This window comes from Danio rerio, chromosome 7 (genome assembly GCF_049306965.1).
Source record: "Danio rerio strain Tuebingen ecotype United States chromosome 7, GRCz12tu, whole genome shotgun sequence".
In the NCBI taxonomy this organism is placed as follows: Eukaryota; Metazoa; Chordata; class Actinopteri; order Cypriniformes; family Danionidae; genus Danio; species Danio rerio.
In genome coordinates, this window is record NC_133182.1 from 56,631,135 (window position 1) to 56,643,668 (window position 12,534).

Below are 12,534 nucleotides of genomic sequence, written 5' to 3' on the forward strand. Positions count from 1 at the left end.
GCTAGAGCATATCAGTCCATTTCTACTCCACAGGTAGCTGGCACCACCTGGCAAATATGTCACTTTCATTTCCACCTTCCCACTGCCCACCTCACAGTCTCTTTCTGTGTGGCCTAACCTTCCCACAACCTCCACTCATTACATTGACGCTGTGTGCATTTCAAAGCCAGACAGGAAGAAGAATGCCCAGGGCAAGGTTGTGTTGACATTTACCATAGCTGTCTACATTTTTACCTTTTGCTTGACTTTGTAGATATTTATGACCTAAGGTATTTGTTATAAAAATGGTACACAGAAAGACAAGTTTATGTGTGTGTACCTGTCTGGGGTACGTCTCTTGCCATGCTCGTTGAGTTCCAGCATGATCTCAGAGGAGTCCAGGGGAGAGATGGCATTGGCATCCAGCAGAAGCTGTTCATGTTGGGCCAGATACTGGGCTGGGGTCTGCTTAGCCATCCGAGCACAGTGAAGTAGCTCCCTCTGCAGGAGGGGTAAGTTAGCCTGCCAAAAGGAAAGAAAATTGGATTCATAAAATTTTGAATTTGATAAAACATTCAAAGTAGAGCTCTTTATCTTTAGTCTTGCTAAGCCATTGTACCAAATCCGGTCTAGTGAAGCTGATTGACCTGGAAGTTCTTTAACTAAATAATTCTTGCTAGTCAGCCTAGTTTGCTAGTAAAACTGATTATTTGTGATTGTACAGTTTATAAACATCGCTGACCAGAATGTCTTTGTGCATTAGTGGGTTAGTACTGTATGAGTTATTGGGTTACTTATCTAATTGGTTTAATACTAAGCTGGTTAATCTAGTCAGCTGTTTGAATGTTGTCTTTCAGGCGAGGCTACACAGGCATCGCACCAAGTTGGGGACCAGTATCCAAAACACGGCATATGCGGACGATTGGATATTAAGTAGTTCAACAGGGTTTGTGCTTAGAGAAAAAGAAAGAATGAGGATGAGATAAAGCAGACACTTTCTCTGGCCCACCATGTGTTTGTTCTTTGCTCAGGTCGGTCTGCAGTAGAACTGTGCTGCCTTTCTCTCTCACCCTCTCTCTCTTGTTGTCTTTTTCTCTTTGGCTGTCAGTATAACACTACACAGCTGGCTGATGATACAGATGTGTAACATCAACACTCTGCAGGCCTCTGACAGCAGGCTGTGAGCAATGTGCTGGGTGCCATGTACCACAGTGCTCTGCTTTGAATAAAACACTCACACTATGAGATATGTCTTGTGTAGTCTATATCTCAATAGCACACACACACACACACACACACACACACACACACACACACACACACACACACACACACACACACACACACATAGTGGAAGACTGCAGAGGGGGTGCACCATGGCAACTTTCCACACCCAACATTTTCATGTTCTGTTATGTAGTCAGTGGATATATAATCTTTATGCAACCAAAAAAAAATCTACTGGACTAAATCTACTGGAGGTGGTTATCTTTAAACACTGCACAATTAGGATTTGACTTGCAGGATGAACTGTATGGCCACAAATCTTTTACAGTAAAACATGCGATAACCATAGTGTTTGAATTTGATATTCGAATTCCATATTTTGACATAAATGCTGAACTATTTGAGAAAGCACCACGACACATCAGAGATTCTGTGTATATGTTTGAGCCCTGGATCATAGTGATGTCTGAGGACAAAAAGGGATCAGCTCAAAGACAACAGTGGCAGAGCAACGGAAAAGCTGTACTGCTTACAGCACCCACTGCAACATCTGCCAGGAAATCTTCTTTGGCCCACACTACTCCTCTCCACTCTGGGTAAACACAAGTGTGCCAATTTTAATGAATCACAAATGATGGCCATATGGAGCACTAGATCAGCACAGCCCAGCCACAGCAGAGTTGGGGGTGGGAGGGTGTAAGGGGCTGCGGATGCTTTATCAAATGTACTCCGCTCATCTACACACACAGGCAACCATGTATCCGGAATTGGGGAAATACTGAGTGAGTCTGTTCATGTGTGTGCCGATGCTGGCTGCCATCCATCTACCTTCTTTTTGTTTGTCACTTTGCCTGTCTGTCTCAAAGTCCCACTACCCTCCCCCTCCACCCCTTCCCATATGGTGCACCATAAGGAAGAGCTCCTCATACAGATACAGAAAGACTTTAAGAACTCTGTTGGAGTAGGCTCAGCTTCAGACAGGATATGCATGAGACCATTCCCTCACTGATGCATATTGCACAAAAATGTCAAAAACTTTCTCAAAATATTGTGTAAGATATTATACGACTGTGTCTTTATGAGATGAATGTGTTTTTGTGTTCTTACCTTGAGAAATGGAATGACAAAGGGACGCAGGGGAAAGTTTGTGGCTTCCTGAAGTTTAGAGTGAAACTCTTCAATGGTTAGAGTTGAGTTCTGATAAAACAAAAAGAGCAATCCAATGAACACTTATTAAAGAAAAGAATCGGAGGCAATGCTACACACAGTACGACACTCACCACTAGCCCCAGTACCAGGCTGCGTACACGTTCTCCAATCTCAGGTGAGATATCATTGCCAAATTGCTGCAGTGTGGTGAGGAAACGTTTAAGTTTACAGAGTTGTCGGGCTCCACAGGCTGGGGGCAGCTGCTGGGTAGGCAGGGAAGCAGTAGATGAGGTGGCTGGTCCATTGCTGAAGCCATTGGGGGTTGAAGGAGCTCCGTTTAGTGCTGTTGGAGAGTGACTGCTCCCATTCAGCACTGAGGAAAGAGAGCCATTGTTTGTATTAGCATCATTTAAGTTTCGCCAGACTCCTTTGCTTTCCTTTTTGTCCATTTCAGTCCTGGGAATTGCTCTCCAGCAAGTTCCAACGTAGCATGAAGAGGGCACATGCATCCCGAGAAAAGCCAAAGAACACACTGAAACTACAGATACACTATGACAGTATTTGAGCAAGTTGCTCTGCACTCTTTGTTTCATTCTCTACTGTGAACAAACTCTGCAAGTGTGACCACCAACTACCACCTCTCTCTCTCTCTCTCTCTCTCTCTCTCTCTCTCTCTCTTACTATCTCTTGCTATCTCTCTCCATGACATACACACACGCCTCCCACCCGGTCTATTACTCCCTACTGCTCACCCACTCACTCACTCACTAAGACACAACTATAAGAAGAACGTGTTAAAGAGGTCCCAAAAATAGCCCCCTGGGTTACTTTTATTCCAATAGCAGGTGTGTGTCTAAATCAGGCCGTGCACATGTCTACCAGCTGAGAGCAGATTTGCAGGTTTTAGGCCACCAGGCCGACCCATCCACACTTCCACTGCATCTCATCTCTCCACTCTTTCCTCTTCCTGATTGTCAAGTGCCTTCTTCCTAAGAGTAGGCCTTATATCTTATGTCACCTATGCTTAAAGCCTTGACCACAGATAAACAAACATTACGAGAGTAGGGGACACAACATGAGGGTTTAGAGTTACAGGCAGTAATCCTTTGGGACAACGGTAGGCATATGATTGTGCAAATACAACTCAAAGGGTAGATCTCTTCCAGGTTGGAAGGCATGTTCTCACTGCTGTGTGTATGAGTGTGTGCATGGCTTCATGTTGCCGAACACAGGGTCTTTCATTTCGCTTGTGCCCCTTTTTATCTCGCCATTCCAGGCAGGACACATGTGGGTTTACCATGTGACTCCCACACTTGTGTTCTGGTTTTAGAGTGGCAAGCAGGCTACGCTACGACCCATGCAACAGGTGAAACAACAAGACCCGTCATTGCTATATAGGGTAGCAAGATCTGCCAAGCCTTGCCGAGCCTGATGCTGCCCGTGAATTCTTCCGTATGCAGTAAACAAATCTCTTGCTGTGTATCTTAAGCACTCGCACACCCAGACAATGGCTCAATCTGCCATACACAAACACTCTTAAATACACTTGCTCATGTTACAAGGGCATTCTTTGCTACAGTATATGAACACTTGCTACAGTAATAGAGACTTTTAGAAATGTTGTTATTGTACTCATGTACAAATCATTATCATGGATGCGTTATTATTCAGTTATCAAGGCATATACTTGTTGACAGTGAACTTACACAGGAAGATTCTTGTCTGGCTGTTGCTGCACCATGCCAGTAGTTCACACAAGATAGATAATTTACTATAGAAAACAGTTTACCCTAACACTCCCTTGTGGAAACACTAAGAATGTGACACAAATTTGCACTACATTTTGAAATACTTTCTGTTTACTTACTAGCAGTTTGTTGCAGCATTCCGTGTCTTTCAGAACCACTTCACAATTCTTTGCTATGTATCTACGGTGTTGTGAATGCAGCTAAAATCAAATCTATGCATGTTTTAACTAGGATCACTTACTTGTTGTAGGTGTGAACGACGCATTGCGATTGACTGCCTGGCTGACAGCAGGGGGTGGTGGTGGCATTGTGGGTGGAGTTGACCTGGGCTGGGTTTTGACATCAGCGGGTGAATCTGGCATCGTTCCAGCCTTCTTTCCTGTGTTACCTGCAGATAACATCAAATATTTTTTATTAATACAGGTTTATTCTTTTAAACCAATGCCGTTTTATAAATGCCAAAAGTAGATTTTATCCTGATGAAACGCCTTCCTGTGGAAGAATCTAATTTTTATTTAATCTGGCTTATTCCCATGATTTGTATTTATGTTTTGTTCCTTTTATTTTTGGCCATGTTTTGTCTTAATTTTGTTACTGTTTATTTACTTTCTACAGCACATTGGTCAACGTTAGTTGGTTTAATTTTGCTCTATAAGTATATTGACATTGAAATTGAAATACTGTTGATACCTACAGTGTGCAGATTTCAAACCTACACTACCTGGCAAAAGTCTTGTTGTCGATCCCAGTTTAAAGAGCAACAAATAATTACTTGACTTCTAGTTGATCATTTGGAAAAGTGGCAGACGTTTTCTGATGAATCATGTGTTCTACTGCATCCTAATCATCAAAAATACTGCAGAAGGCCTATTGGAACCCACATGGACTCAAGATGTTCAGAGAAATCAGTTTGTTAAAGGTAAAATCATGGTTTGGGGTTAGATTCAGTATGGGGGCATGTGAGAGATCTGCAGAGTGGATGGCAAAATCAACAGCCTGAGGTATCAAGACATTTGTGCTGCCCATTACATTACAAACCGCATGTGAGGGCAAATTCTTTAGCAGGACAGCGCTCCTTCTCATACTTTAGCCTCCACATCAAAATTACTGAAAGGAAAGAAGGTCAAGGTGCTCTAGGATTGGCCAGCCCAGTCAACAGATATGAACATTATTGAACATGTCTGGGGTAAGATGAAGGCATTGAAGATGAATCCAAAGTATCTTGATAAACTCTGGGAGTCCTGCAAGAACGCTTTCTTTGTCATTTCAGATGATTTTATTAATATTTTATTTGAGTCATTGCAGAGATGTATGGATGCAGGTGTCCAAGCTCATGGCAGTCATACACTATTCATTCTTTTCTCACGCCACCATGACTTTCTGCTTTACTCTGTACATTATTTCTGTTAAGAGACAAGATTTACGTCTAAGCAAAGTCAAACTTTACTTAATAATCAAATCATGGTCATAGTTTATTTTGGTAAAATACGTGTAATCTAGAGACCTTTGCCTTTCATACACTGCAAGCCACTTTTGATACCAAATGATCAACTAGAAGTCAAGTTATTATTTGTTATTTGAACTTGGATACCTGACAATACTTTTGTCAGGTAGTGTATATGTCTTTGACTGCACAGAGCTTTGACTTGTCTGAAGCATGTCAGCTAACCACCGGGTCACGGCTCTGACAACAAATACTCTACTCTGCACATCCATGAAAGCTACATGGCACTGGTTCAAACCATATCATGTTTGACACATATGTTGTGTCTTGTTCACGGTGCTGGATCATGCAAGTGGCTTTTTTTCATCAGTAGCCCTCTAGTGAGTTGCTCAGACAGACTTATAATATTTCATAGCAGTAAATCTGTGCACTCTCTGCTGATAGAGATAAAGTGTGGCTTTGGCAGACTGAGGCAGAGGGTAAATGTCACTGCTGTTGGAAACATCTAGTCACACCTGTTCTCCTACTCAGCTGCTGCTGACGGGACCCCTCTGCCCACCACACAACCCCCCCCCCCCCCCCCCCCTTGCCCTGACATCCCCATCAATGTCCTCCACCCCCCACCCTCTCCCCCGCCTGTTGTCCGCTCTTGTCTGCCGGATGGACAGGCACTTGACAGCCAGTGACAAGTGCAGCTGGATCTGCTCCTGTCCATCAGGGTGCTGAACACTTCAACAAGGCTGCGTTCACACCGACCCTCATCTCTGCTCCGCTATGGGACCAAACATGGCAAGTCTTCTTCACTGTTGCCCGCCTGGACCATATTGGTCATATGACAATGCCTTTGTCTACCCAGCTCCCTAAACCTGCTGTCACATGTTGGTTTCCTTGTCCTCACCTCTGAAGTACCACATTCAATGTTGGCAGTTATGGGATGAAAGGTTAATTTATTGCTTTATGTTGATGCTTTTACACAAATGAGACCAAATGTTCAATTCCAAGTTGTTGAGTTCTGTTGGACCAGTGTCAACTCTCTTGGTATATCTTTGTGCAAGTGAAAAAAACTCACATATACTACACTTTTATGCAGCCATGGCCTCATGGTAAGAGAGCTAGACTGATCTAATGGTTGCAGGTTCAAATCCGGTACCAGCAAGGATTGTTGGCGGGATTATCCACCTCAATACCATGGCTAAAGTGATTCCCTTAAGCAAGGCATCGATCTCTCAACTGCTCCCCGGTTGTTTGTTCACGGGTGTAAGTCGCTTTGGATAAGTACATAAATGTAAATGTAGAATTTATCACCATATGACCCTGCCGGTCCTACTGCACCTATCTGAACCGGTAAGTCTATGTATGGGGGTTGGTCACTCTAACAAGGAGGCTTAAGACCATGGCCTCTCTTGAGCACATTTAGAGGTCAGAGGAGTAAGGTTTACCTGCACAGCACTTCACTAGCTGGCATCTGCCACAACCACATCATGAGATTTAGTCAGGTAATGTTTGTTACACATCAGGACAGTATAATGACATGGGTATAACGATGAGGACTAATTATGAGGACATTGTTGATATGCTCATTTTCCAAAAGACTTCGAAATCATACAGACTGAGTTTTTTTTTTTTTTTTTTTCAGAAAGTAAAACTGTACACAGCTTCCTATGGTGTAGGGTTAGATATAGGGTTGGGTTAGTGCAATAGAAAAAGTAGTTTGTACAGTATTAAAACAATGGAAACCTATGGAAGGTGACACAATCCACAAAAACAAGCCTGTGTGTGTGCTTGTGTGCATGTGTGTGAAGGCAAAGATATTCCAAAAGAAGTATCATCAGATGTACTGAGATTAGCGCACAACATCACTGGTGACAGCTCTCATTTGCTACTCTTTACCATCATCTGTTGCCAAGAAAAATGCTTTGGATGCCATGAGCACAGAGGGAGAAACTTCAATGGCCATTTATTCTAGAGTCCATTCAGTTGTTCAAATATCTGATAAATGTGAAACATAATCAATAGCGTAGTTTTTAATATAATTCAAATAACTGCCATTTTGTGTAATGTACGATTACACCCGTGTTGGGTAAAAAAAGGTAAAATATTTGTAAGCCTATCATAAAATTGTTTACAAAATGCTAAAAAAACATACTACATAGTTTCACATTATTTTAGTTTTTTTTCTTTTTTTTTTAAGATTAAGATTTACTTAAGATTTTGCATTATTGTAAAGTGTGACCATAACTTCTTTACCCAACACTTCTGAAGACATTTAGACATATAAAAGACAATACATTTAAAGTATATACTGTGCTTTGTTCTACACAATTCCTCAACCTAGGCTTATTCTGAATATGTACCTCCATATACATTTCTGGAGAGAGCAAAATACGTCCCAGGAGCTACATTTTTTGCAGTCTTTGTTTTCGTGAGTCTAGTAAAGGCCGCTGTGTATGCTTTTTCAGATCTCAAACTTCTTTTGAGAGTGCCATTAGCGCTTGCTGTTCTCGTGTAAAGATTCGAACTCTGTTGTTGCGGTCTACGTCTTAATTCGCCGTCGTACGTGTCAAGCTACTGAACAAGAAAGCTGTCCATACAGAGGTAAGCGGTAAGCTGGTAAGTGCGAAAAGGAACGCCATCATACCACCCCATAGTGTTCATTTTAAAAACGAAATGCAGCCATACATAGCTCTGGCTACATAATTAATGATCTCCATAAACGTTTATAGGGCTACGTTTTCAGAATGAGCCTGTGTTGCAATTTCTTCATGTTGTCACAACACAAATGGATGAAGTTACCTTAATAATTTTTACAAATTAAAGTAAATTGAACTTAAAAAAAAATTGAGATGTCTCATTTTAAAATAGGTAGCCTGAACAAGCAGCAAAAGTGTACTCTGTAAAAAGCGATTGCTTAAATAAAGTGAATAAATTCATTGCCTTAAAGTGACATGTTGATTATACTTAGAAAATAAAAGTAATCTGTTGTAACCTAGAACTATTACCTTCACCTAACCTAATTGTTTAGATTTATGCACATAGTTTATTTACTATAATGTTAAGGTGATGGGTTTACTCACCTTTACTAAAAAGAATAGTCATCACTTTTCACAGTGTACTGTGCCATTCCAATAAATTCAATATTCATCATTTATTAAATGCTCTAAAAAGACCAAAGTGAAAACTGAATTTTCTAAAAACATGTCTTTCAAACCATTTCCTGCCATGACACTTTTTGTTCAAGTAGGTAACTAAATGCACAAAGATAAGCATTAAACTGGTTTCACCTATACATTGCAATTTGAGTGTCTGTGTGTGAGGCAGTACAGCAGCATGTGTTGAGCAGCAGGCTCTCTGACAGGCGCCTCTTGTCTCAGTGCTGTCACTCACAGTGGATCAGTTGCCCCCCGCTTCTCTCCACTGTCACCTTCAGTCCAATAGACCTCCCAAAAAACAGCACAACACCCTGACCGTGTGCTGGGGCCACCAGCCCAAGCCATGTTCGGAGAAAGCCCCCACCGCCAGGCCGAGATGTCATGTGCAAAAATAACTAAACGTACAGGGTCATAGCCAAACTACTAACAGCCAGATAATTGGTGGTCGACCTTAGAGGGATGACAGCTGCAGGAGGGTGACAGGGTATGAGGCTGGACTGTGGGTTAAGTTAGGGGCTGGTTTGGCTCAGGGGACATTGCGAGGGTCCGAGGAGCACAATATTTATGCTGTTTTTGTGTTTTCTTGATCTTTTAGTGTGCCCTAAACAGGTATCATGCTACCTTTCACCCACCCCGGCACCTCCCTACCATATAACAGCCTGTCCCCACTGATAAAAAATAAATAAACTGCCAAAATAGCAGAAAACCCATGACAAATCTGATATTCATGATATATTTAAGCAATCTCTGATTTTACATTCAGTAATAGGTAGAAGCAAAATTAGTTAGGAAATTTAGGTTCAGTGTGTCTTGCAGTGTAACATCAGTAAGGACTAAAGAGTATTTTAAACTGCACAGAACAATAATAATTTGTAGCTTTACTCAGTGATCATTCAATTAACGAAAATAATGACATAAATAATCATTGAAGACCTTGTTTTCAAGACAAAAATAAGTATGGCATGACATGGTTATTATTAGATACTAATTATATTGACTATATATGACTATATTAATATGCAATTTCGTGGATGAAAAAGGAGGAGACTAAAATGTAGCTAAAAAAATAAAAATTAAACAATACTGTTTTTGTTATAATTCAGCCCATTCGAACATGCACATTCATAGTATAAAGTCACATGACTGGCACAGTTTCTGGTTTGATTTTTTTAAGCCTTGGATCTATTAAACTAGTGGCCTGGGAGCCGTTGCTCTGGCTCTTCAAGTGGCCTAGCATGAAAAGACATTCCTAAAAATATTAATTTAATTCAGTTGGAAAACAATTTGTAAAGTTATGAAATAACACACGACGGTTCCATGCCGTATGTTTGTAGAATAGCTTATTGTACAATGCACTGATGTTAGGCTATTTCAAAACACAACACAAGAGCATGTTTGACATTAAAAATACCTTTAGGTATCTCATAACGCACTGATGTTGTAATGCAGTTTCAAATTACAAAATAAGCATGCTGAAATGTTATAAAGAAACATATATGTATATATCTAGACTACTTGAGTGTATTATGATGCATACATACTACATACAAAGTTAAACAGTTGAGGATTAATGGTAAGTCGTACAGTATTCTGACTGCCGCTGCATTGCTGACAAATACATGAATGTTCAGACACATCTTAAATAAAAGGAAAATGCTGTGTGTGTAAAAAGATTGTAGTTAGAGTAAATTTGTTGTAATTCATTTATTTTCTTGTAGGCTTAGTCCCTTTATTAATACGGGGTCGCCACAGCGGAATGAACCGCCAACTTATCCAGCAAGTTTTTACGCTGTGGATGCCCTTCCAGCCGCAACCCATCTCTGGGAAACATCCACACACACATTCACACACACACTCATACACTACGGACAATTTAGTCTACCCAATTCACCTGTACCACATGTCTTTGGACTGTGGGGAAAACCGGAGCACCCGGAGGAAACCCACACGAAGGCAGGGAGAACATGCAAACTCCACACAGAAACGGCAACTAAGCCAAGGTTCGAACCAGTGACCCAGCGACCTTCTTGCTGTGAGGCGACAGCACTACCTACTGCGCCACTGCCTCGCCAATTTGTTGTCATGTTAAATAATAATAACAATCTTATTGCTAATATTAAATTTACATGGACTAAAATGACTAAAATCTTGATTAAAACTAGACAGACTAAAACCAGAAGGATTCAGAAGGCTAAAATACAACTACATCTTAAGGGCATTTTACTCAACCTACTAAAACCAAATCTAAATTTGCAGCTATAATAAATAAACACTGCTTTTACTCAGAAAACTGGCATCTGTTTTGCGATTTTAGTCCTTTGGTTTGGGGTTCCTTGTATCCTTGTATTCAAAACAAAGCAATTGTTAAAAAAAAAATTAAAATAGCACTAAGATAGCAATATCATATGCAAAGAAGGATAATGCAAAGAGAAATTAGCCCACAATTCTCATTTCAAAATTGACTGGTGCCCCAGGGCAATAAACATAACAAGGTATTAGGACTAATGCCATGCTGACCAAAATAGGCATTGGCTGGCCTGCCACAAGGGGCTAACAGTGCACTGCTCTGTGCATCGCAGTCACTGTCATTGCCAAATGTAGACAGGTAGAGAGAGATCTTGCTAAGGCCACAAGCCCTGCCTGTCCATCTGTCACTCAGCCCAACAGCTTGGAATCTCAGAGGGGCCATTAAACAAAGAACAATCCAGCAAACATTCACACAGACACACATCAAGCATGCGTGACCTGAGCAACGTTAATGTTAGAATTCAATTGTTTTCATGTATACCTATTTTGCCACTTATTATCCTGAGCTTATTGTAGTCTTATTATAGTTAACACTGTGTGAGGTAGTGTTACTAAAGGTAGGGGTATTAGAAAAGAAGTGCACTATTTATGTGATTTGACATTATTTAAGCTTTAAAAAGATGAATAAAATCCATTCCCTCTAAGGGCTGCTGCTTTAAAACTTCCTGACTGAAAAACAGGCCATAATCACTCTTTTTAATTTGCTCTTATGGGAGCAACACATGGTAATTCCTGTAGGAGATTCTGGAAGTTGCCATGGCCTGGCTGCGGTGGTACGAATTCCCACAAGAGGACTGGGAAAGAGACAAGAGAGGCTGTTGAACAGAAGCTGAGAGGCACGTCTGCCTTGCTCTGCCTGTATCCACTGTGGGATTACAGATATCTGATTAATCTGACCAGCTAAAGGACACAGTAGGACACATACGTGCACAGGACACTGGATTTCACTTTTAATACATTAGTAGTCTATGTATGAGCCTCTTCTGTGGCCATCTGTGCTTCCATAAAGCCCAAACAAAGAATTACTCAGAGAAGGTACGAAAAGAGAAGGCGCTAACTGAACAGAAGATTCAAACTTATGGCAGTTTCAGCATCTGCAAAAACAGCATGTTCTGTTGCTCGCAAATATGTAGATATTAATATATCAGTTGTTAGAATCTGAGCGATCGTAGGAGAGATACTGATTGTCCTCACACAACGCTATAATTTGATTTTGACGCAGCTTAAATGAATTCAAATACTTTCTTTATACGGTATTTTGCGAGATGTTTGTAAATTGACATTTACATGAAACGACTAAGAACTCCATTAAGAGTAGTTTCAGAGCGAAAGGGATGAAAAAAAAATCCTCTGGGTTTCTTCTTGCTTTAAAAATAAAGCAATTTATACACAGACAATCATACCACTATGAGACGGAGAAGCCATACTGAGAGATCAATAAACCAAATAGACCTAGCTCACAGCACAATACGCTTTTAACAGACCTCCTACAGGTGTGTGATTTGATCCTCTGTATCGTTATTCGGTAATA

At 40.9% G+C, this 12,534-nt stretch overlaps 1 protein-coding gene across 13 annotated transcripts in view; it reads right to left on the reverse strand.

Annotated features, from left to right (window-relative positions):
• cbfa2t3 (CBFA2/RUNX1 partner transcriptional co-repressor 3) overlaps positions 1-12,534 on the reverse strand; it is an 88,145-nt gene that overhangs the window by 14,449 nt on the left and 61,162 nt on the right. For all 13 annotated transcript variants that reach the window (XR_012382711.1, XR_012382712.1, XR_012382714.1 and 10 more), the window contains exons 2-5: positions 4,345-4,491; positions 2,487-2,728; positions 2,314-2,403; positions 320-501 (exon numbers count right to left, since the gene is read on the reverse strand). Coding sequence is in view for 9 of the 13 variants with exons in the window: in XM_073907345.1 (XP_073763446.1) it covers positions 320-501; positions 2,314-2,403; positions 2,487-2,728; positions 4,345-4,491 (661 nt within the window). In the remaining 4 variants the exon portion in view is untranslated. The remainder of the gene's footprint in view (positions 1-319; positions 502-2,313; positions 2,404-2,486; positions 2,729-4,344; positions 4,492-12,534) is intronic.